This window comes from Clinocottus analis, unplaced genomic scaffold, assembly GCF_023055335.1.
Source record: "Clinocottus analis isolate CAN_PGR_092001 unplaced genomic scaffold, fCliAna1.0.p SCAF_8, whole genome shotgun sequence".
Taxonomy (NCBI): Eukaryota; Metazoa; Chordata; class Actinopteri; order Perciformes; family Cottidae; genus Clinocottus; species Clinocottus analis.
The window spans coordinates 16,744,551-16,770,897 of NW_027176240.1; the positions used below are offsets into that span (position 1 = coordinate 16,744,551).

Sequence of the window (26,347 nt, forward strand, 5' to 3'; positions counted from 1 at the left end):
TTTTGGACAATGTGTTTGGGTAATGGAACTGCCAGTACACACACAGCGAAGTGCATTGCAGCCGCTAAGCATAAGTTGTTGTTATGTAAAAGTTCTTTACTGTGCATCTACTATTTCAGGGCTGAATATTCAGATGTCCACAATGTAACACGATCTTTCAGAACAAGACCCCTCTGAAGGAGCTACACATTAACAAACAGACCAGATCAAGCAAAAGGTTAATGAAGATGTTTTATTTCTCTTTCCATAATGTTATCAAGACACTTACAATCTTCACTGATCCATTTGGCCAGGTTACAACGTTTTACAATCCCCTATCAAGAGACTATGGTTCTGGAGGACATTTCATTTGGTGACTTGGTCAATGTAAGCCGTGTGCTGATGAAGCTGTCAACTTTCTTTTGTAGGCAAGAGTTGTGTGCTTCTCAAAATTTATGACGCTTTAATTTCAAATTACAGAGCTGGCCGGTTGCTGTAGATGAATAATGAATTTCATCATTTACTGTAATATGAGCACACATCTCCTCTCAGGGCAACAGCGTGCATTGTCCAGAACAAGGCCGGAGCCTAATTACGTAGTTTCAGCATTGGGGAGACTAAGCTAATCTCTGATGGGTTTCTCCAACAGATGTGTCCAATTAATGGCCCGTCTTTAAAGGCGTAAGATGCGTACCACTCTGGGATTTTTATTTCAAAGTAAAAGACCCAGCCTTGTTTCTGATGAGTAGACTCTATAGGCAGTTTTAATCACCACTTTCTTTTATCCAGTCATACACAGAATTGATCTTGAATAACTGCTGGAATATGAACTGATCTGAAGCCAATTGTGAATGTTAATGGCCTGGATAGAACAGATAGGGGTGATAGATAACGTGCCTGGTCAGAGCCATTACTTCACTGGCTGAGACACAGCAGGTAAGCTGCTTTGGGTAATCAGACGTAAGGGAATATTATCTTGTACAATGAAAGAATAGACACGACACTGCAGTAATTCCTCTAATTATGAAGAAATTAAGGGGCGCACACATGAAAAGAGCCCTTTGTATTGAGGAGTGGTAAATAGGAGGAAAAAAAAAATCCCCCAATTATTTACCGCTTGTATGCACAAGCACAAATCCGGTTTTCTTTGAATGAACGAGTTTGGTTTGAGAGGACTTTTACTGTTGTAGTAACAGAGGAGTTGAGGCTGGCCAGAGAACTTTAATAGATCCGTGCAGCTGCTCCCCTCCTGCTCTGAGAGAAAGAAGCCTGTTTCGTAGCATGTACATGCATTTAGGCTTATTTACCTCGATCCAGCGGGCTGGCTGCGAGGCACGTCTCACTGCTGGAGATGCCACATCGTTGTCTGGCAACCCCTCGATCAAAGAGTTTTGAAGAGTGGCCGGTACATTGCAAAGGGTGATACAGAGAAGGCCGCGCTGCAAATGCAAAAGATGACAGGCAGAAACACAACATCTGCATCCATTTCTTACAGCCCGCCCTTCAGGGTTCATAACCTAAACTTAAATTACTTATTGTCGTTTTGATCTGCTGGTCGATGGGCCCCTGTGGCTCTGCCAGACACTTCCATTTATTACTCTTCATCCTGAAACTGAAGATGAAGTCCTGGAAAATATGCTTCAAGTCTTATGACCTTTCAATTTCTAAATTTTGGAAGGAAATTTGGATCAATGACATTGGAGTGTCCAGTCTGGGTTTTATTAATGGGTTGAAAATCCAGAATATGAGTAGACTATTGAGACTACATATTCCAGCCTCTTTGTTGATATTGTGAGGCTTTTAGGTATTGAAAGTTAAACAGTTAAACTCATTAAATATTTACCTGAAGCGTTTACACAAACAGTTGTCATACCAGGGCTTAAAGAAAATGTTTTGAATATGCTTAGATCCAAAGAGGGGATTTGCTCCCGTTTGTCAGATGCAAAGGGTCCCTGTGATTTCTGCAACACAAAACCGTGTTGATCGTTCCATCTCGATGTCATTTGTTGATTCAAGTCAAATCACAAACATTTTATTCAGCTGGAAGTTTGTTGATGTAAAACGCCACCCTTCCAGCAAAAACATGAAGACTTACAGCTGACATGTACCATTTGAGCATGTACAGAGCCCAGATTGGCGTTTATTTGAAACATGAACACACGGTACCAAGAGAAATACAAAAAAGCACTTTCAAATTAAAACACTTTTGAACATCTAAAAAAAGATCAAATAAATCAGGAAACAGTCAAAAGTCCTCTTGAATTTCCTTCTGTTTGTAACTCGTCTACACAGCAAAGGGGTCACACATAGTCTAGTCTGCACTTTGGTGGGAGAGGGGCAGGTGTCTGTAGAGACACTGAGGTTTTCACCTCCAAAGACAGCTGTGTGTGTTCTATACATTCTGTTTTATTGACCTCTGGTCCAATACATCGCTTAATAAAAGACAGAGGCTATAAAAAATAGTTGTTCACTACTTCAGCATTAAAGAATCCTATATTGGTGGATATTCATAAATAATGTAATACATAGATAAATAGATATTCTTTGTGTGGATTATAAACTTTCATAAAAGCTTCTTTTTTTTTCTCTCTCTCTCTCAGTAATACAGGAGTGACTCTAAAAGCTGACATCTCGAGGGCTGCAGTCCGACCCCAGACGTCCTGTAGCCAGCGTTAAAGGCAGAGAGTTCACATGCGGATTGCCGCCGGTGTTTTGCGTCAATGTCCCCTCTCACCGCGCCAGTCTCTAGCTCCGCTGGCACTCGTTCTTACTGCAGGTGGCCTGGCGCTCAATCTGCCATGAGCCCTCCTCGTATGTGCAGTAGCAGATCGTACACTCGTCAATCTTCACCTCTCGGCCGGCCGGTATTACTGTCGTGTCCGCGTAGCAGTTCGGGCCTGCAGGTGGTACAAGAAGACAGGGAAGTTATGGAGCAACTCGGATAACAAGTCTTATAATAAAGTGGTGCACAGATGATGTATTTTTGGAGGCCAACCCCGAAGTTAGCGCCTCACTAGGCCAACGGGATTCTTCCATTGGATTTTGGATTATTGGCAAAAGTGAGATCTGTACCAAACAAACGTTTATGACACCTGCACGTTGAGCTTAGAAAGGGGGTCTTCACAAATGAACATCACGTTTATGAGTTTAAGCGTGATTGGGCAGAAAAACGCTATTGTTAGGCTATAACCCAACTAGACCACAGTTGAATGAGAGTCTACACAAAGAGACTCTAATGCTACGTTCACACCAAAAGCGTTACGAATTTGCGCGTTATTCACGCCGCCCGGTGGAAAAAACGCTCTGTTTTTGCGCAAATTAAAATTTCCAAACTCCGGCGACACAATTGCGTGAGTCATAGTCGCGTCAGCCAATCAGCGTTGAGATGTTCTGCTCGTCACCGCCATCCTGCCGGTGTTGAATCAAACTGCTGCCGGTCCCCCTCAAGTATCGCTGATAGAGGCCGTCATTCAGACGCTGTTGTGGGATTACGGATAATATTATGAGCCCAGACGCGATGGAGTTTCATGTTCTGACGTTTGTGGAATTTACACAACAAGTATAAAGCAGAACTAGTGGTTATTTCCATGGTGGATGACGGGAATGGTAACGTAACGACAAACCAGACGCGGTTCCTGGAGGAGTCGATGAAATTCATCGAGCTGTGTGTGGCTACGGGGAATGTTATGAACCCAAACATTTAGCCACTTGTTAGCAACCGACTTTTTTGAAAAAGGCATAATTCTAGAGAGGGGTATTTACTGACTGTTTCATATCATAAAACAAAATCACAAAACTTATTGCAGGCATTTAACCAAAAACCCATTAAAACAATCTGGGGAACAGGAATCACTAACTCGTTTCCGGGTGTTATGAGTCATTCTTGCATCACTCAATGTTTGAAAATGGAATCTTAAATTGGCCTTGTATATTTCAATGTGTATCTTTTACGTTATCAGAAAAATGTCACAATATTTATTTGTTTATTTTACAGGGACAATACACACTGATCAACAGTACAACTGTAAGTGAGCCAAAGTTAGTTAGTTAGCCTCAGAGTTAGACCTTACTTAGAGTTAGACCTTAGTTAGAGTTAGACCTTAGTTAGAGACTAATTTTCATCATGTATATTGAAGCAAAAAACACTTGATGTCTGATGTCTTATTGTTCAAAGTTGCAGACACTTATGGAGAAAAGAAAAATCATCCTTATGTTGGTGTACCTGTGTCATTGAGGTTGCACTCCTATGTTATTGTTCTGCTATTAAACTCACCAAGGACAGTGTTCAATGTGTGAAAATGCAATCTCAGGACCAAACACAACTCAAAGTCACATTTCTTTGTGCTGCTCGAAGGATCCCAATCATTTTAAAATCCATGAATTTACAGACAACCTTGTCAGTTTGGACGCAGGTAAAATATGAAATACAACAACCTGCAAATTCTGCAGCCCGTGTGAATAGAATATCTTGTTTCTTTTTTTGTCAATACACCTAGTGTACATCGGGATACATAGCCTGTGAATCAGTGTGTTGACCCAGACTAACAGTGTTATTGCAAATGTTTTATTTTACATGGGACACTTTTTCCTTTATGTGCACTTCATAACTTGTGCCACAATCAAATTATTGAGTGATAAAAGATATGAACAAATGACAGCTTGGAGGCTGCGAGTTCATAAACGTAAAACACACCCTCCAGCCCAAATATACACTCTTAGTTTTACGAGTCTGGAGTCGCCGTCTCTCAGTGAGCTTGTTATGCTGCATTAAGATGGAATAAGGCAGACAGCAGACTGACAACACCTTCTGGATGACACCGGAGACCAACAAAACAGTCACACGGAGTGGCAGGACGGCTAAATGAAACCAGCATGATATGCTGCTGTGGTGAAGGAATCAAATATATCAATTAAAATTAAGTATTCAAGTAATAAATGAAGCTCTAAAATGCTTATTTCTCTTAATATGACTTTGTAAACTTCAAAGAACTTTGTCTAATGTGAGGGAGCAACATAGCATCGGGTTGTAAATTACAACATTTAAAAAAAAAAAAGCATTCTCTCCAATAGACTCATCTGGTCATAAAAAGAAGTCTGATTTTATAGTAGTCTCTAAGAAAGTTATCATACCTCTCATTTGATATATTACCTCAGTAAACTTTGTAAACATACGTTTATGGTATCCATTGCTAGTTTTGAGTCTTCTGCATTACAGCATGATGTTCATTGAGTAAACGATGGTCCCGTTTAGAGTCCAATAGACCATAAAGCAGCACATGCTTTAGGGCAGGGCTACAAGGTGATTTAAAGGTCGCTAGCAAAGAAGGAGTCCAGAATCAAAAACGGTTTATTGCCAAATATGTTACACATACAAGGAATTTTGGTTGGTGCGTGACAATAAACATAGCTAGCTGTCCATGTTGTTGTCTGATAACTGTACACTCTCTGGTTTACATGTCTGTGTGTGTTTGGTTACACTTCTGGTTGCAAAAAAAACAAAAAAACAAGACCGTGACGACTAAAATGCACATTTTAAATTGCTATTTTGTAATAATTATTTACATTACAATAACATAATTAGGTTAGGTTTTCATATAGTAGAACACCATCAGAATTACCCGGCTGAATATTTCAGCATTCCCACAAAGACAACCAGAATACATTATGGAACGAAGGCCAATGGGACAAAAGCCAGTTGGAAAGTAGGACAGGACTTCAGTTATTGTTGCGCTGCTACTTTCAGTCACCATGTCTGTTGCAATGACCACATTCCCACACGGAGTTCAGTGCTGTTCATCATCTCATCTTGTTTCTTTAAGATGCGTTTCATGACATCCCGACAAACTTGTGTGCAGGTAGTCAAAGAGCAGAATGAACACAAGAGACCAAATGTGCTGCCTTTTATTTCATCTCAGTGGGAAATGGGCTCTCACGTCTTAGCATTCATTTTGTTTTCAAAAATAGTAAGAGACAGTGAAACAGCAGGAACAAAAAGACTTGAACATTCTTCTCCTTGTGTCAGTGGCCATTTCTGATATGATTTCATTCAGCATTAAACTAATGCTGATCATTTTTAACATAAATTGTACCAAAAACTGGACTTAATTGAAGTGTTTTTCGGGGAATTAGCAGTTTCTGATATCTGCCACGAGTAAGCACAATATATTCTTATCTGCTTATCAAAATTGCTTTTTCATTGCCCATCATTACCATGCCCTTCAGATCACCACTTGTGGTTTATTGGAGGAGAATTTTCATGCTGGAGAACGAGAACGAGATGCATACTGGGATTAGAGTCATTACGCTGAACTCTTCAGGTTTCGATTCACATGATTACATCCTCCACTGCCTTGTTCCAGGATTCAGACATTTAACTCAAGTTGTATTTTTTCTACACTCAAATTTGATTCCATATTGAGAGGTATTCAATGGCACTCTGTCCCACATTTCCTATATTGGCTGCACCACAAGTAAAGCAGAAATCTTGCTGAAGGCGGTCTTACATACATCACTTCAAGGCTGGAATGCACAGACTGGGAATTGTGCAAAAACTGAACAAATTAAGCACTCTTACGCAGAACTTTTTTATATAGTTCTGAAGTGCACCCCAAGGGATGTTTTTCTTTTGCAGTAAATTGGATCTCTCTAATGGAAATGTTGATGTGGAAGCAGAGTTTGTCAGTTTCCTGTATCTGTGTCACGTGGGTTTCGCCACTGCCATTTTGAAACTAGCATTTCTCTATTTTGGAGACGAGCAGCAGGTCCCGAGTCTATTAACTCTAGTCGTGTGAACACAGATAATGACCAATTATTTGAACACACCATGACTACCCCCACTTTGAGACAGTAAGTGTTTTCCATTTCAAACCAATGGCCGGAACTTATGGACATAATGCGGCGTCACCTTTTTAATAGAGCATCTTTGGGTTAAGGTGGTTGACAAGGACTAAGCAACTCAGTTATATGAGAAAAAAAATCTCCTCTCCTTTGAACCTGGCTTAGTTTGCTGCTTCTTTCTTTCTGACAACATTGCAAATACTAAAGATTCACTTGCCCAGCCAAGAATACTGAAACGTCAATGTTCACCTTGTATCACCTACACAGCATCCTTTGGTACATGGTGGGATGGGAAGACTTGTCTCGTGAGAGTGCCTCTGTCCTCAACCAGTGGCTGGAAAATATGAGCCAATAAATCATCCATTATCTCTCAAACCGCATTGCAAAATATAAACACTGTGGGAATTGCTTCCGCAACATCAGGTATAGCATAACAATGGTTATTTTCCTTCGACTAACAAGGCCTTGAGCCACTCTGTTGTATAATTAAGATGCTGAAAAATGGGTAGTCTTTCCGCTGCAGCCACCACACTTTATTGGACGGCAGCAAGCAGAGGGCGCGTGCAGGCACATCAATCAATATGAACAGTTTGCAGAGGCCTGTCAAAACGTCAACCCCGACGCATTTATAAGTCTTCAGATGATCACGCACACACCCTATCTGAATAACAACTCTGGTTGCTGTCGGTACTGATTCATCATCATTAGCGACATTTAGAATGCAGTGTCACAAAATACAAGACGCTTATATTGAGGATGCTAGGGGAGAAAAACGCGGAAAAAAACCAACAATTGCACTTTACAATATAAATCAAAAAGAGCTTCCCTCTGAAGCTGGGATTAAGCCACAGCCCATCACTCACGGTAGCTTGACACTCATTTGTGTTAATTAATTCATGGTTCGGAGCCACTGTGCTCGCTCATTGCTGTTGCCCTGGTGTCCTGCCATTCATATAACACCCGCCCTTTTGTCACCGCTTCTTAATATAATATATCCTAGTCCCTCTATCACTCTCTGTCTTTCTGTGCCTCTCGCTCTCTCGGCCAGAAAGAGGTTTTGCTCGGCACGTCAGGCTTCACGAGAGCTTTCAACAAGAGGCAAAGACAAATGGACTGTGCATGAACAGTTGGACCCAAACTGTCACTACGGCGCGTCAGAAGTTGGCATGGGCAATGTGTGAAAAACATGGCCATTAGCACCTGTGGCTTTTGGCTCTGTAGCAGCGCCAGATAATGGACGGGGAAAGGAAGACGCATCCGATCATCACACCCCTTCTTTCTGAAATGTTAAAAACATGCAGAGTGCCATTATAAGGTAATGGTAAGAGGAGAATAACAGAACTCACTCTTCTTAATGCACTTCTTGAGTACATTTGCATTATAAATGCAGAATAATAAGGGCCTTGCTTTGTGAAGACAGGAAGTGGGAGAACATTGCCGGCAGAAACTTCTTATTATAAGAATATGAATGATTTCTTTTGGAGATGCCGTGTGGAACGGGTTTGTGCTTTCAAATATGAACCGCCTCGCTTCAAAGCTGCAGTTTTTAATGAAGTGCTACCTTATGCAAGTGTTTGCATATGTTGTCTGCAGCATACTGGCATACTGCGCCCACTGGTAAACTTTGCTGCTGAACAACCCAGCTGCACAAGCACGACAGTCACGACTGATGTCCTTCACCAAGAGATTTGTTTCAACCTCATAAACAATATATATATATATATATATATATATATATATATATATATATATATATATATATATATATATGTATAGAAAGAGAGAGAGAGAGATAGAGAGATAAAGCTCTGATGTCCATCTGATAGATCTTTTTGTTTAGTTTTGTCAGTCGTCATATCTGTATTGTGACAAATGTATTTTGTCTGATTTAGCATTTACTTTTATTCAGAGTAAATTGGCTGACCCGGCAGTGCTCTAATTGTTAAGACATAATGTGACTTACTATTACCTTCATTACACTGACCTTTTTCTGTTGTGGCCAACACTCAGCCATGGAAAATTACTTTTGGATAATAGGATAAAGCTGTGTGATGAATTAAACCAAAAGGGAATTCTTTAAATGATGCAAAATGTCCTACTTTTCCTTTGTATAAAAAAAACTCAAAAAAGAGATTACGCTTTAGTTATTGTTCCTGATCGCATTATGACCAACGGTCAGCGTGTAACATGTTACAACACACGCGTCAGCTGAAGAGAAAAAATGACCAAATCGGTCTGTTTTTGCTTGACCCTTCCGTCCACGACGACGAACCATCTCTGCTGGGGCTTGAATTAGACTTTACACGGGCAGGCTTTCCAAACGTATTTCTGATAACATTAAAAGCAAAACATATTTCCCCCTAAAGGTAATTGACGAAGCAGTTTTATATTCTGGGAAACTCATCTTTGGGAGACCCTTTTTTGGAGCATCCCATTTTGTATGTAGCAGCTAAAAGCATTGGAGTCAGTTTCAGCATCACATCGGCGCATAGAGACATCTGAAGGAACCTCGCAGCGACATGCAAATTCAGCCAACGAAATCCACGCCGGTGTGAAATCGAAGATTAATTATTTAAAACTTGGCTGGGAATTCAATGGTAAATATTCCCTGCTGTTATCATTATCATCCCGCTGTTATCGGCGTAAACTGAGTGCCATGTGTGAACAGAAAGCGTGACGGTAACGAAGGGGAGCGGGGCTAAAACAGTCAATTAGAAAGAAGCCTCTTCTATGTTGTCAGGCTTCAAATCGACACGAGACACAATTACACATACACGTAAACAACGTCCCTTTCACTCAAGGTTTTATTTTGTGTCTGTATTCCTTCCTTAAAGGTGCTCTGCTCTGTGAGTCACGCCTCTCTTCATTTAAATGACTCTCCATCCCTCTTGGCAACCACCGTGTCTCGTGTTGCTCTATTTGAAGTGATTTTGGCTCGGGTTCAGGCTGTTTATCACATCCCTCCCAGATTAGTGTTGACCCTAATGTCTGAGGAGTCTTGAAGAGCGCCGCTTCTTTCCTCGCGCGTTGCCACGGCAATGCCCTGCTCGAGCATAGGACAAGAGGGAGGGAGCCGAGGAGAGAGGAGAGAGGAGAGAGGAGAGAGGAGAGAGGAGAGAGGATTCTCCCGTATAGATTTATTATTATTTTTGCTTCAAAAGCAGATGCTGAGAAAGACACAGGACACGCTCGGCTCAGAGTTGGCAACAAACACTTTAACCCCGACAGGATCCTGGATTGTAGAAAAAAAGATGGAAAAAACAGTGAAGTTTAGAGAGCGTGTTTCCCTCATTGACTTGTTTCAAAGTTCTTAACATGAATCAACATCGCCTGATGAAAGTTCTGGCGGCGAGCGAGTGACAGACCTAAACTTTAGGGAGTAGGAAACCATTTAATTGCAATGTGTTCCAGTGCTTTGAGATAATGAGTAAAATATGATGAGAACCTGCCTTCATTCACAGCTGTTCTTTGATATTCATGAACAACTGTCTGGGGTGGATGTTAGCGATACCTCTCACTTTCATCTTCCTCCCCTGGCTCTTCCCCAAGTGTCACCTCGCATACAGGCTGAATGACACATCTGAGACAGGGCGCTGTGCCCATAAGCATTGATTTTGCATGCCTGAAAAGGCCAAGATAATGCCGGCGCATATTCGACGGACTAATCAAACATCAAAAATACCTCATTGTGATTTATATCAATAAGGAGGAAAACGGTGACGACATGACTTGTTGAGTGAGAAACCAAATCTTTTTTTTTTATGATGAAAGCTGAATAAAATTTGTGTTTTTTTTCTGAGTGTTTTTTTTTTTAATACTCAACGCTCTCTCGTAAACTCCACACCAGTTTTTGGTGGCGTTTCGCATCTGGATGAGTGTTTAATTTCCCAGTAATGAGCTTGGCTTTGATGTAACATGCAGGTTGCATCGGGGAGGTCTCCACATCTGTCTACACGTCGAGCGACATCTGCGGACAAGACAAATAACCCCACCTGAGCGGGAATTCTCTGACGGGCTCCAGTAACCTTATTTCACATCATAAGTATTTCATCACGGCTGCGGCGCTGTCTCGTATTGAGCGCTGCTTGATCAACGGCAGCGAGATGGGAGTTGACAATCAATGCTCCTCATCCCTTAAATCAAGGAGTCTTTTAATACCTGGCAAAGACACATCATGAATAAAGGACAAAGTGTAATCCGATGTGTGATGCCCGTGATATTGATATGAGCTGACAGTAGATCTGTGATTTCGTTTAGATTTATGTCTCGTTTACTTCTTTCGCTTCCAATTACTTGATAAATGATCCTCTCTGTAGTTTATTTTAACATGTTGTTTGTTTAAGGTGTCAAGTCAAGTGTGAAATGAAGTGCATGCAAATGAAAGCATGTGGCAGCGAAGTCTTCAAAGCAAAATGTTGTTGATGGATTTTTTTTCTTTCTCCCAGACAGAGACCTTCATATTCTCCAGTAGACCAGCAGAGTCTGACACTCACAAAGATGTGTGTTGATTGCAGAGTGTGTTCACACTTCCTGTTTACACAGTGACAACCCCATCGGCCCTGGTGATCAAATCAGAGCCAGAAATATTCCCTGCCCAACGAGAGGTTGTTCAACACATTCTGCTACAACGCTACTCAACTCGGTGTAATTAACAGATCTGGTATTCACAGCTCTCCTGAATACACGGCAACAACAGCAGGAGACGTAGAGATGAGACGTCAAAAGGACTGGCACAAACCAGAAAATATGTTTATTTTCAACATACAATTCTCACCTGCTGCTGCTTTTTTTTTAAAAAGCACTGTAGGCTGACTGCTGTGTAAATGAGGCATAATTGCTGCCAAAGGCTATTTCTGCATCTTCATAAATACCACTGTGCCCCTGTAGTTTACTCCAAAAGCGCATGGGGCCGAGCTGACAGTTTGCATGATGATGTAGGACCAGAATTCTGTTTTAGCAAAGAGCCGTACATGTGTAGGTGTGTCAAGGAATAATACGACCATAGTGTTTTTCATTGAGTGGCATTTTGGGGTTGGAAATTCACATCATCGGTTCCAAACCACTCGAACACGGGGAGAAGAAAGCGCCTGCCCAGACCGGGAATCGAACCCTGTATTCTTGCCGTGACGTCATGCCGATAGATAAATACTCATCCGTAAGGTGAATATATTGACTTGGTGGGGGAAAAGGCAAATAACAAAAAAGCAATATAAAGTACATCACTTTACTGAAATGCAACCTCTAAAACCAGGAAGATATATCACTTTTGTCATATTGCAATATTACAATATCCAAAATCTAAGATGAAATCTCGTCTCAAGTCATGATATAATATGGATATATTGCCCAGCCTTAATCAGAAGCTCAAATTAATTTACTTTTAGATTCAAGGCCAATTTTTAATTAATTCATTTAATTAATTCAGCAACTACGTGTTTCGTTAACTAATACATTGACGAAGCCTCTGTCTGGCTTTTTCTCCACGGAGACGGCAGCCAAAGCTCATGGGTAATGTCGTATTTAGAGGTGTCCGCCACGCCAAACATGAGCAAATAAATGAAAAAGAGGGTGACATCTCCAACGTGTTCAATCATTCCTGAGACTCCTGGGTGTCTCCAATGAGCAACATTGACAATATCATGAAGAGAAAAATGTGAAATGGGATTTCACAATTACAATACTGTTTGTCCAGAACCAGCGGCTTCGCCCACTTCACAAGCGCATTAAAACGCTCCCTGCCTGGTTGAAGCTCATATTTCAAACGACACATGCACAGTTTATCGCGCCAGTTTAGAAAGAGACACAAAGGCAATCACGCAACTGTTTTCACAGGCGGAGCACAGGTCGTGATGAGCGAACCGGCCTCAACGTGTCACATCCGCGTTGTGCCACTTCAACCCCAAAGAGCGTTTCTCATTCACACTGCAACAGTGTTAGTTGTGGTTAAGTAACTTGGCGCCTTAAACGTATCGAGCTCTATTTATTGAATAGTAAAATGTGGTAATCTTATGGTAAGAGGGGACTGATGCCATCTCAGGACTGAAAAGCCTCATCGGCTGAATGGGTCCATGGATTTGGGGGGACTTTGTAAGACATCTATGCACATACTGTACTGTACCTACATCGGATGTGCCTGCGTCTGTAACCCCTCTAATCCACTGGGTATTTCACTGGGAAGGGGGGGGGAAGAGAGCGAGTGTGGAGCGCCGCCCAAACTCTGCACAAAGCACTTTCAGCATGATCAATATGTGCATTTCTAAAAAAAAAAAGGGGGCGAACAGCAAAAAAAAAAGGAACAGAGGACCAACATGTATTCCCCAAGATTACAGGAGTTAAATATTAATAGAGTGAGTAACGCGCCACGATTACCAATGTTTTTAACTCTTTGTCGCAAGGTTGTGCGACGGACTTTGAATTTTAGTCGGACAATTAGTCATTATATGCAAATTTCGGAAGTGGATGGCATATGCTGAATGAGGCCCTTTGTTTATTCCATCAAATGAGATTATCTTCTTAATATATTTATTTTTGTCTCTTTAGAGGATAAACCTTGTTTTTGTGAATCTGCCCACACATTTAGTTATTCTCCAAATCTCCAGTGTTCATGTGTTAAATGCTCGGTTCCAACAAACGGCATGGAAATCAAAGTGTCTCGCTTGCAGTTTTACTGAAAAATTATGTTAGCAGTCATGTCGTTCTAATAAGCGGCTCATACAAACAGAGCATTTTTAATGTGGAACGCGCTGTGCAGCTCCTCTCCAGTCGCATGGGATTTTGTCTCCATGCAGACAGCGTGCGCCACTTCAAGATCCCAAGTCGGAGATACATATCGCTCGTCGTCATTCTTTTTGCTGAAGGAAGCAATGTTGCTGACATTGCCATGTTGCATTAGAGTCACACCAAGAAAACAAGGGGACATAATCTAGGACATGCTGTCTGGAATCATTGGAAACAACTTCAGATAATCGACTCTGAGCCGCGGAGCTCGTTCTTCTCAGGCGGGCCGAAGCTTGAAAACCAAACATGATCCTGAACCTCCAAAAACTAGCAGCGAGCAGATCTAAAATCTCTGTGGCGACAGATTTGGAATTTACTCTGCCGCTCTCATCACGCAACCTGAGCAATAATGACATAGAAATTAAGATTGGAAATATCACGTGAGCGAAAATAACAAAACAGGCCAGGACTGATCATCCTCACTTTTCATTTAATACGATCTCATTACTTCAAACACGCAATCTCACTGCAAACACCGCAGTGCAGCATGCTGCGTGGCCCCGCGTCAGCAATATGAGCATCGCGCCACCTTGCCCTCATGACTCCTGTTGAGGGGCCCTTGAGCAGAAACATTTGATATTGGTCGGCTCTGAGTGGAGCTTAATCAGCAGCCGCCACTGGTGTGCGCCGCAGTGTTGCTCAAGAAGAAACGCTCGCTCCGCTCACCGGTCTTGCAGATGGGACAGCACTGATCCGGCTCGTACTCCGGGTCCACGCACTCCGTCTGAGGGCAGGCCGCCACGGAGCACAGCACCTCCCCACTCGGCTCACAGCGGCACTTCTCACATGGAGACACCTGTCGGTAGCAGAAAAGAAATAAGTAATTAAAAAACCCGAATAAACGGTTCACACATGGATACACACACACACACACACAACAAAGACTCTTCTCCTTTTCATTAATAACTTGTTATCTTTATGCCTGGCTCTTTGTTTGTCTCAGTGTCTGTCTCTCTATTGTCACTGCTTTGTCTCCCTGACATACACACACACACACATTGAGCGTCACACACTCTTTCTCGCTCGTACAGTGTAATTGAGTGTGCATCCAATGTTTCAAAGCTATATCTAAAAGGGAAGTCCCATCATTCTAAACTTCACTGTCAATGAAGGCCTCATTTTAAAGAGGGCAGGGTGGAAAATTGAACTCCACTTTCCAATCAGGGGACATGGAGAAATCGATAGCAATGGGAAGGGAAAGAGAAACGCTTCCAATTTTCTTGCTGCGTGAACAGAAACATTAGAAATGATGGGTTATCCGAGCCTTCCTGTCGGTCTGGAAATAGAACAAATGGGACAAAGGCTGGGACTGATAGTATACAGTTTGAATTACATCCAGCCCCTCCGCCCCCTGTGAAAGCTTCATTTAGCAGCCGCTTGTATAAAGCCATACACCTTTAATCCTAACAAGAGAGCAAAGGTTAATTCCGTCAGCGTTGCTGCAGATTGCAGAAGCTCGCGCCTCCGCACGGCACTCTGTGTGAGAAATAGAGCGAGGCAGCACTCAATGCCCAAGAACTTAGCAATCAAGCATAAAAACCTGCCTGTTGCTTGGTTTCAAAGCGACCCTCTTCCCCACTGCACGCCACAAAGGCTGACGTATTTCTCCTGCGGAAGTAGTGCATTCTTAAAATTTCCCTCAGCTGGATTCTACGTTGAGGCGTCAGTAACACTGTGAGTCAGAGGAGGATAATGCCATATTCGCTGTGACCTCCTGCTGAGACTCTCGGGAGCATGAAGAAAAGCTTGAGGTGCCGGTGAATGAAGACGTAAAACCAAGATCGTGGTGCGACCCTGAGGCAAACCTTTCAAAGAGGTGTCAGAAGATAAAACATTAAAGATCTTGCCGACGCGTCTCCTCACACCCACTAACAGCAGCTCGTCGGCGGAGGTTGTAGCGTTACTATAACTGGAACTCTATCGCGTGTATCAACAAACTGAATATGGAAACACTGCTGAAGGCAGGCATCGCTAAATTCAGCCCCCGGTAATACACAGGCGTTGTGCGAGGGAAAAAAAAGGCAAGTGCTGACCTTTGCCATTATAAATCTGCCTGCCTGCTCACTTGCACGCTGTGAGGCAAGGTAACTGGTTTCTGTGTAGTGCCTGTGATGAACTCAATCGAGCACCCAGGAGTGTTCCGTCAGCAATTCTTTCAAGTTTGAGCATGTCAAAAAATGAGTGAACGCGGTTAATGGGCTCACCTTAAACTCTTCCAGCGAGGCGTAAGTTTTGCCCCGGAACTCGCAGTAGTTCTTTTTCTCCTTGCAGATCGGGCAGCATTGGCTGGTGTCCACTTTAATGCAGCGATGGTGAACCTTGGGACAGTCTGGCTTGGTGCACAGGGGGCCCTCGTCTGTGCAGAGGCACGGGCAGGTCGAAGGGCCCGGGGTGAACTGCTCGCCGATGGCGAACACAAAACCGCTCTCATCCATGCAGCCTTTCCCCCTGTAGTCTGGGTAGGCGTACTCGTCAATGGCGTCCATGGAGAGGTTGACGTCACTCGTGGGGCCCTCGTCTATTTGGTTCAGGCGGTCCCGTACCGTCCACAGCTCCTGGGGCTTCTCGCCCTTAGATCCCTGTGTCTGGGAGCTGATGTTCGTCCTGCCGCGGCTCACAGCAGTCCTGTTGGGGCCCAAAGCATTGATTTGAGCGCCGTATCCCAGCGGCTCCTCGGGGGCCTGCTTGTCCTGATGTTTGTTCTCCCTGGCTTGGGTCAACACTCTTTCCAGGCGCTCGCGGCTGGCTGGTAAGGTCGCTATAGGGTTGCACTGAGCGCTGCTAATCAGAACCCCCAGAACAAAGAGAACTTCTGCTGTCATGGCAACGGAGTGCAGCATCTCTCCCCACCACCAGCGAGGTGGGAAAACACCTTGGCTCACATAACACACTTCACATCGCAGGTGTGAGCCAGTCCATCTGGAAAGAGAAAATTGAACTGGGGTTATGCACTCAGTATTTTGTCACTTTTCTCCCAGGTGTGTGGTTTGTTTCATTTAGTCTTAAGGGCAGTGCAAGAGATTCGGGCGACGTCTGAGCACTGCCCCGTCGTGTCAAGCAAGCATCCCGCGGAGAGTGACGCAAGTCTGTGAATTGGATCATCAGTACAGGGAGTATTCATTGGGCTGTGTGAGGAAATCAATACTGAAACACTTCCTTGCATCAATCCCTCCCAGCATTGATGGAGTAAGAAGAAAATATTCAAGGAAGAACCTGAATCTAACACTCTTAAACTCCTGCTCTTCTCATGGAACAAAGAATCAGGATCAATGTCTGCTTTTTTTTTTTTTAAATGAAATCGCAGTCAACTTCACAAAGCAGAAATTGATTTGAAAATAGGACATAATTTTAGTCTGGAAAGATGTATCTGCTATAGCTGACAGAAGTAGCAATATCAATTCTAAAATGAGGGCAGATCTTTTGCAAAGTGCCTTAATGTGCAGCAAAACTTTTTCTCTGACAGAGGCCCACTAAGTATCTCATTGGTTTGCTTTAATGAAAAGTAAAAGCACATCACTTTCACAGTAGTCAGAGGATTTAATACACAGCCGCTCGAGTCGAGCGAAATCTCAGGATCAACTGTCGACGTTGCAGAGACTGCACATTTTTGAAAATGTCTTTGTTTTTGTCCCTCGCTTAACTTGATATAATGCAGCATCTTGACGTTCCAATGCCTGCTATGATGCTCTGCTGCGTTCGGTGGCCTACTTCCCTTCGTTTCACTCTCACCAAATGTTCGCTGTCATCTCTCCGCTTAACGGGCTGCAGCCGTGTCAACATATATAGCTTATTTTGAAAGGTGAGATTACTCCGTATTGACTGACTCAACAATTAACTGTTCAGTCCTGTCTGCGCTTATTAAGAATAGTTCACCTTATTGATTCAATTGTCAAACTCAATGAACACCGCTTAATTTCCAAGAGAGCGATTTGGAGCCTCTGGCAGGAGGTGGTGAGCATCTAAGCATTCATAAACCACAAGCAAATGTTTGGTAATACACAGAGAGAGCAGCGATAATGCTGGAACAACCAGCTCAAGTCATTTCAACCAGCTCCAACTCCATAGCCGTACAATGTTTTAAGACACTCATTTTGATATTCATGAATTCTGATTCAGTCTGAGGGAAAGGAGCTCAAATTGACTGCTGCCACGGCAGTGGTATTTGTGCTGTGTTTTAGCTGAATTGCTATGTTTGAGGCAGAATCCTTGGAGTTGCTTTGGAACGGAGAGGAAGCAGAACGAGGTGCATACCGATAACGCTGCTGCAGCGGGGGGAGAGAGAGAGGGAGAGAGAGATGGAGAGAGAGAGAGAGAGAGAGAGAGAGAGAGAGAGAGAGAGAGAGAGAGAGAGAGAGAGAGAGAGAGAGAGAGCCCGGGACTCATTAGTAAAAGGACCTCATTTGGCTTTTTTCAGCCTCACCTCTCCACCTTAACAGCTGTTACTAGCTGTCGTACTGAGGCTGCTGCTGCTGCACTCTCCGTCCGGACGGAAGCCTTGGTGGCCCTCAGGCGGGTTGTCAACTGGGTACACACTAGCCACAGCAACACAGTATCTCAAATGTCCATGCTGCCAATAGATCATCCCATATTTGTGAACAAATACCATGAGAAAAGACCAAAACTAGCAACAAACTGTTCCTCCTAACAAAGTAGTTTGAGTGTACCCGAAGCCTGATTGTGCTTGTTCTCTCCTACCATATGAGCTCCACTGCTGTTCTTAATCAATCAGCCATTGTTTTTGCGTGCAGGCTACAATGGTTTGTTCCACTTGCCATCGGCTATATTCAGTAGTCTAGTAGTGGCTCAAGGACTCCCTGAGTAGGTAAAAGCTGCTGGTGGCTGTGTAACTTTTCCAGTTCATGATTTAGGTAGGTTGTTCAGCTCTGCGCTTCACACAAATGTAGCAAATCCATATCAAAATGTCCTCGTGTTAATGCGTAGGCTAACTTATTGAACTACTACGAGGGATGTAATGTAGCTTACAGAGATATTTTGGACATACAACATGGAATAGTGCCCTTGGAAAACAAGCTAGCTAGCCATTAGCTTGCTGAAATATATTTTTTTTTCTCACAAAGCTGATTTTACGTTCCTATCTAATAAGTTGGAACTTGCTGACTAGCCAGTTACATTCGTGTTGGCTAAGAGTACGCCGACGCACCGTTCTCCTGCTATAAATACTCAGCGTAGCACTGAATGTGTACATAGTCCCCAAAAGTGTAGTCTTAATTCAGTTTGAGTAACATTTGCTTTAAACTGCCCTGCTGCTTTGAGAATATACAAAGCCTCCCTGAAAGAAGAAACTACTATATGTGTGAACATTTTTTGAAATTCACATCTTCTGCTGGAAGTAATGGGTTCTGGGCTGAGTGCAACACACAGCGTACATAAATCAAAAAGTACTGAGAAGTAGACCTGCACATTGGTAGTTTGGGTCTTTTCTTGTTTTTTTGTTAAGAGTGAGACAAATATAGCTTTATCCTTTGATATTTACTCTTTTTTTAATCCCATAAAAACTCAATCTTAACAACCTCATGTAAATGATCTGGATCTTCAACTAAATGATTCATAACATTCGGATGCCATCTTTAATACAGATCTCCTCTTTTCTAAATGCCTAATTAATCCTCAGTCGCACGGCATAACGAGTGCCACATTCTACAATATAGCTTGAAACAGACATTTTTTTTTGCCGTAGCACCAATTGTTTGAACATTTTCCAGATGTCTTTGTGGATACGTTTTCTTACCGCTCCTAAAGTTCAAGCAAACATAAACCTTCGTACATTTATAGTGTTGCATATCAGCCACTTGGTGAAAGGTCATGGATTTATCTCTGCCCTACAGGCCTGCAGAGAATTCACTTTTTTTTTGTCTTGCTTCACTGCTCGATCTTGAATACTCGCAAAGGCATTCTGACTGAAAAAGGGAATACAGTCCCTACGCATCTCTGCAGCATCGGGTAGAAGCTTGTTTTACGGACTATTACACAGACAGATTATGAGTATTAATTTGAGCGTAACGAGCTCATACTATGAGATTAACTGCAACCATTGTTCTGTAAAGTCCCTTTTAAGATCAAAAGCTTATATAGAAACTCTCTCAGCTCAGGTGTGACCCGAGACAGCCCCATGCTCTGTAAAGCCTTATCCTGACAAATAGTTGCAGCCATTAATCATTCAGGAGCAGAGTTTATGTAAGTCAACATTACTGAGTTCATTCTCGCTTTGACGCATTTTAACGCCCACTTCTGAGCAAAAAAGTCAGCTTCATAAGTGGAAAAACAACTCACCAACATGTCAGCTACAAACAATTATCTCTGGAAAACAAACCCTTATTAATGCTGTAAAATTTAGTTGTATATCTATGTTTTGAAGAATAGTCAGCTTTTATTTTTTCGAAACCACATAGAGCTGAGCGGACGTGTGGTTTCCCACTTACCACATGTGTTCGGCAGCTGAAAGGACTTCCAAATACTGAAGTGGTCCAAGACATTATCAAGAGAACGAAATGAATAAAAGAAATGTGTCTATATATGTACAGTATATTCATCTATACTATATATATATATATATATATATATATATATATATATATATATATATATATATATATATATATATATATATATATATATATATATCTTCTTGTGAATTTTAAAATCCATTATTCAGTTTGTTTTGCACTGTAATGGCTTGTCCCGAAACTGTTTTAGGAACCAGGCAGAAAGCCTCCCGTGGCTAAACAAGTATTATAACTCCAATAAAACCAAGACCTCCACTTCGCTTTGCTCTTGTGCTACGTTGTACTCTAGTGTTGTTTCTGTAATAGATTTTTTCATTAATAAATAATGATGCAAGCACAGGCTGGGAGAAGCGATGTACTGTGGGTGTGTGATCTGGCAAACACCTGAAGTAAAATATAGATCTTGACTATATTGAACTATGTGCTCAAGTTGAGTGATCGAGGGGCATAAGAGTTTAAATGAACTGGCTTTCTAATCCTCCGCTGAGCCAGACAGCTCTACGCTCAGTCAGAGCTAGACCAGGGATGTGAGAGTCGGCAGTTCAAACCTCAGGCCTGACGGGTGGAACAGCAGGAAGACCGCCGCTGGAAACTTAATAGAGGAAGTTGCTTTTTTTTTCCAACATTAGGAGTCAGTATCATAAAAGAAAGCAATGCTGAAAAAGGGTAATACATAATCTAGTGATCGAATTACAGGCGGTTTTCATGAACTCTATTCTTTCCTTTTCATGCTGCACTCCCTTCCCGAATCACAAATAGGGGTGTTTGCATTTTTGGAGTATTGGAGTTTCATAGGTTTGTTCATAATACTGTTCATGTATTTGTCTGTGAATTACTTTGCAAATACCATTTGTTAAGCCATAGCCCATTTAACCACGGAAAACATGAAAAACATTTTTTTTTTGGTGTAATAACAATAATGTATGCTCATAACCTCACGTTGTCACTTCCATCAAGTGTGTGGGTGTATATGTATACAGTATATAGGAGTATGTATTTTAAATAATTGCAGGTTTTACATATTGCTTCTGTAGCTACAGGATCGTGCCCTATATTATATCTGAAATGAAAACATTGCCTGGCAAAGATCAGATTTGTTTACTTTACTTTCTTGTTGATTGTGGTGTATAAATATTAATAATAGCTGTTTTACCCATTCAAATATCTTTTTGAAATGTAATGTAGTAATGTATTGAAGGGGTAGATGGGGCTTGATGCAAGTGTCAATGTAAAGAAAATTGTTATTACACCTCTTTCATACTGAATGGGCTTTATATGAATAAATAGTATCTACATAAAAATCCTTCACAGACAAATAAATGTACAGTATGTCATCCTACATAATAAGAGACACACCTATTTGTGATTTGGGGAGGTGTCGACGCATGGAAAGAGCTGTCAACTCCCGTCACGAGAATACAGCTTATAAAAATCCATTTAAATCTATGTCAAATTTAAAGATGCTGAATGCTGGCACAAAATCCAGTTGCAGTGTATAAGTAGCCTAATGGTAATCACATCAGCTGCCAAAGAAGTGACAATACCATCAGAATAGGACCTAACTGCCAAACAAAAAAAAAATGTGTTCACCCTTTATTCAAATATTCCATCACTGGCTTCAGAAAGCGCTACAGCTGGATTATCTGCTCACAGTAAACAGCAATTATCACATATACAGAGGTTGTTACTTCGCAATTGCAACCGTGCATCAGCAGGAAATGCTAATTATTGTCCCCGTAAATGGCTAATTTCACAACAATAATGTTGCATTTAGTTATTCTGTTCCCCTATTGACATGCAAATCTAAATGCTGACAGCCCATGTGCTATTACTTTTTAGCACTGACGATATTTCCACTTTCAATTGACATTTAAATGGTGCAGTGGCTCCGAGCACTAGTGAGAATGAACTCCGCATTAGCCTCCGTGTTTGTCAGCAGGAGTGTTCAGTCATTACTGGGGCTGAAGATATAAATCCCTCTGTCAAAGGCCAAAGTTCTGTTTACATCCCAGGCTTTTTAAACCTAGCCGGTTTGACCACTGAAGTGCAGCAACAATGATTAATCAAGCAAGCAGAGCCTCAACCTGGCTGTTAGTTCACGGTTCAATGATGCTCCCCATTGCATTGATTTATGACTCATAAATTATTATCGTTTTCATTACCCAGCAGAGCGAATAAGGCCCATAAGTCTTGACACAACAACCTGAGCTCGGAGTGAAATTTTTAGCTCTACCTTGACTAATAAGAGACTGTTATTCATACAGATTGAATTGGCAAGGCTTCAATAACTCAGAGCGTGGCGGCTGAGACGTGTTAAGGTTGACCTGCCTCAGACAGACAGCTTTCTCCCAGAGAGGTTGATGGCTGTTCCACTCACAATACAGCTATAAATAGGGCCAAATGTGCCGAGGCTCTGCTCTCATCTCCAGGAATTTTCCACAACACCAGCTTGGATGTCTTTTATCTGTTTGTTCACTTCTTGTCACCGTTTGGTCTCGGTAAATGTGAGCAGGCTTAAAAAGAAACATTTGGAAATGTGCAAATTTGATCTGCCTGAAAAGCGTAATGGTGGCAGTTGATGAAAACAGAGAAAGTGATGCAGCAGTGGGGAGGCTCCCATAAGTGTGCACGGTTTAAGTCGAACAAAGAGCCTCCGAAAATGAGCAAACGTGACATCCGTGTTGTCTTGGAGAATAAGACTGTCCCTCTGTAAAATCAGACTGGATGTCATTGAGAGGAAAACCATCTCCTCGGGGCTGGAATTAACTGAGACAGACAATATGCGCCCGCCGTTGTGTGCACTTCATTTATTGCACATTACAGATTCTCCTACTTACACGACTCCATCATCCCAACATGCCGTCGATGGCACACGGGGAATGCAACAATTTACTTTGAGGTCTACTTCAATTTATGACAAAGCAGATCACGGGGTGGCGAGATGTGAGACGTTTAGACAGTGGTGGCTCGTGGGCTCGGATGTGACAGGGCTGAGAAAGCATTGAATTAATGATGCCACGTTTGAAAAACTCATTTTTGTACAAATAAACAGTGTGAAATGATGAAATCCAATTAGAGCAATGAGGGACACTGAAGCAAGATCCGAGAGTATTAAGCCATCTGCCAGTGAGTAAAGATTGCTGCAGGGCTGCCTAATTGAATTTTATCCTCTTGACTGTAAATCTTACGAGTGACCCAAATCAAAGGAAAGTTTGCATGAACGTGCGATGCAAAACTGGCAAGCCCTTGCAAAACTGTCATATAATCTTAAGGTTATATGCGGTGGAACAAGGTGAGAATTTGCTCATATACACAAAGCCCTGCCAGGAGAAGACTGAAGCAGGAGATGTATCAGGAGGCGTGTGGAGACACGTTTGCTTCTTTGTGTGTTACTCAGACAGAACAAGACAAGATGATGATGACAGAGTCAGAGATAGTGACATTTCAATAAAAAAATGAATGAATCCCAATATATACATACATACATACATATATATATATATACACACACACACACACACACACACACACACACACACACACACACACACACACACATATATATATATATATATATATATATATATATATATATATATATATATATATATATATATATATAACCGCAAAACAAATTGTAAAAACAAGCAGCTATATACATATATACATATATATGCATATATATATATATATATATATATATATACACACACATATATATGTATATATATATATATATATATATATATATATATATATATATATATATATATATATATATATATATATATAACCGCAAAACAAATTGTAAAAACAAGCAGCTACATTCTCAAGAAAATTACTCGCTGTCATCCTTCAACCACCTGTTTTTTAGTTGTTTTTTTTGCTGTGCACTGTGCATTTATACGGACATTGTGTTGTGTTTGGGCTCCTCTGCTGGAGGCTGTGTGTGGACTGGATGTTGCATCCCGGAGTGTGTAAGCAGCCAGAGTATTTGTGCAGCCACTGAAAACCCTTCTGATGCGTCTTTGGACAGCTCTCGGTCTCATTGACATGAAAATGCCTAAACAGTGCACCTACAGAGATGTACAGCCTCTACAGGTGCAGCAGCCTTTCTCCCGCAGGTTCGAACAATCTGCAACACCCCCAACACGCGTCAAGCTCATTTGCATACAACAGCTTTTGTGACAGACGCGGTTACATGTTCCACGCTGACACGGTGCCTCTGCTGCCTTCCGAGTCAGTGGAATCGTCATGAAATACCCCACTTCTCGGAGAACACACGGCAAAAGTAAAGTTGATGTGGGAAGGGAAAAACAAAAAAAAACAACCCCGGAGCGAGCGATCAAATCCGACTCAACACATGCACAAAAAGAAGAAACCCGCATCCACCCCTGAAGCTGACACACGCAACAGTGGTGCCGTTTCACCTGTGATCCGCGGAGTCGGTCCCTTTATCCGTCCTTGCGGGTCCGAGGGTCCAAGCGCAGCAGCAACTGGATGGTGCGGTGCGCAGCGGCGCTCCGACGCACGGCGTCCTCCCCCCCCCTCCTCTCCCCTCCTCCCCCACCCCAGGGAGATGCTCGCAGGTCGTCTCAACTTTCGCCGCCACTCGCGAGAGGAAGCGCTCCGTCTCCTGCGATGCGCCGCTGCGTGTGCCGCGCGCAGGCAGCTACTGACGTCCCCCGCTTGCACACTAGCACTTTATTTCTCACGGTGACAAAAAAAAAAAAAAAAAAAAAAAAAAAGAGAGAGAGAGGGAGAAATAATGTAATAAATGAGGTCGAGCGGCCGCTAGATGGGGCCGTTTGGAATGAGCGAGGAATTCAACGGGGGCAGTCAATTAGTGAGGTTCACGAGGTTCACGCGCTGCTGTGATTAACGACTTTACTTCATTATCTGGAATTAGGAAGTCGTTTCCTTGAGTTTGGTCACTAAGTAATTTGTTGCCGAATGAGAAAAGGACATTAGCCTCCTACACAAGGGGGCAGGCTATAGCCTGGAGGAGCAATAAGTACAGAGTTGAAATGGACAGAATGATCAGAAGGTGGGAGATCATCAATCAGAAGCCTTGCAATGGCCCTGCACGATTCAAGGTTTCAAAGTATCCTAATAATACAACTTGAATGTGATGGTTAACATAAATATATTACATTTAAAAGTAGACCAACTGAAATCCGCTTTTTCTGCGAGGCTACACTTTTAATGATGCTCGAGTTGGGTTTAAGGGGAAATGATGTCCTTTACTACATCTATCTGACGGCAGCAGCTACAAGTTACTTTTCAGAATAAAGACACAGAAAGCGTAGACAGTCCTGCCGCAGCGGCTTTCTGAAGCAGTCCTTGTCATTGAATACATCATCAAGATTATGAATGTCTTTACAAAATGTCATGGTAATCCATCCAACAGATGTTGATATGAATAGAGCAATACATTTGAGGAAATAATGTTACGGAGTGATTCAGTTTGAACAATTCAACATTAGGATATAAATGAGACCATGACCATGACCGTGGCTATTTGACTTTAGCTACATTTTGTGTATGAAGGTAACATTATGAATGCATGACTTTCACTTGTAATGTGGGGTATATCTTACATTGTGTCGATAGGCCTACTGCTTCCACCACTGGTTGAAGGTTAACTGCTAAAATCTTTAAATTCCCCCAACAAAATGACATGACCTCAGGTCTACAGACATGGCAATATAGAAGGGCAAACAAACTGCAACACATTTTATTTAGAACTTCACTGCTGGCGAAGAAACAAGCCCATACGATGACAATGAAATCAAGACTTCAAAACTATCCACAATCATTTATTCAAAAACAATAAACCACAATTTACCATAACAATCACTAAAACATTCTACATACTTACTCTCGATTATATTGAAAGTAGAAAATAATGCTAAAGTAGTACAGGGTCAAATTACTGAAGGAATGCCATATACAAAGTAACAAAAAACACAATTAACATCACACACATGCTCGTCTGTCATGTTCTCAGAGTACTGCAGGGATTTTTCTTCAGGGATTGAGGTTCAGCTTTGCCTTCCAATTTGCCACAAAATTTTCCAGCAACTTAAAAAAAACATTTATTTACTTATTTTCCTCAAAATTGCTTTTTCAAAACATCGTGATAGCAGCGAGCTGCACAAAAAAAAAAAAGCGTGCCTCTCACTCCCGCCTGTGTCAGGTCGAAAAAAGGAAATCATTAATATAGCATT

General features: G+C 42.0%; 1 protein-coding gene across 1 annotated transcript; it reads right to left on the minus strand.

Annotated features, from left to right (window-relative positions):
* Nucleotides 1-247: 247 nt before the first annotated feature.
* vwc2 (von Willebrand factor C domain containing 2) lies at nt 248-24,618 on the minus strand. Its single transcript, XM_068568243.1, has 4 exons — nt 24,548-24,618; nt 15,798-16,512; nt 14,260-14,389; nt 248-2,876 (listed from the first exon to the last, which is right to left on the minus strand). Exons 2-4 carry the CDS (start codon nt 16,431-16,433, stop codon nt 2,725-2,727), a joined length of 918 nt encoding a protein of 305 aa, XP_068424344.1. The 5' UTR covers nt 16,434-16,512; nt 24,548-24,618; the 3' UTR covers nt 248-2,724.
* Between the last annotated feature and the right edge of the window lie 1,729 nt (nt 24,619-26,347).

Excerpts from the sequence above, each read along its gene's own strand:
- vwc2 (XM_068568243.1), bottom strand. The coding sequence starts at position 16,433 with ATGCTGCACTCCGTTGCCATGACAGCAGAAGTTCTCTTTGTTCTGGGG. Across the intron at positions 14,390-15,797 it reads CCTCGCTGGAAGAGTTTAAG|GTGTCTCCATGTGAGAAGTG; the intron begins GTGAGCCCATTA and ends TGCTACCGACAG. Across the intron at positions 2,877-14,259 it reads CTGTCCCATCTGCAAGACCG|GCCCGAACTGCTACGCGGAC; the intron begins GTGAGCGGAGCG and ends TACCACCTGCAG.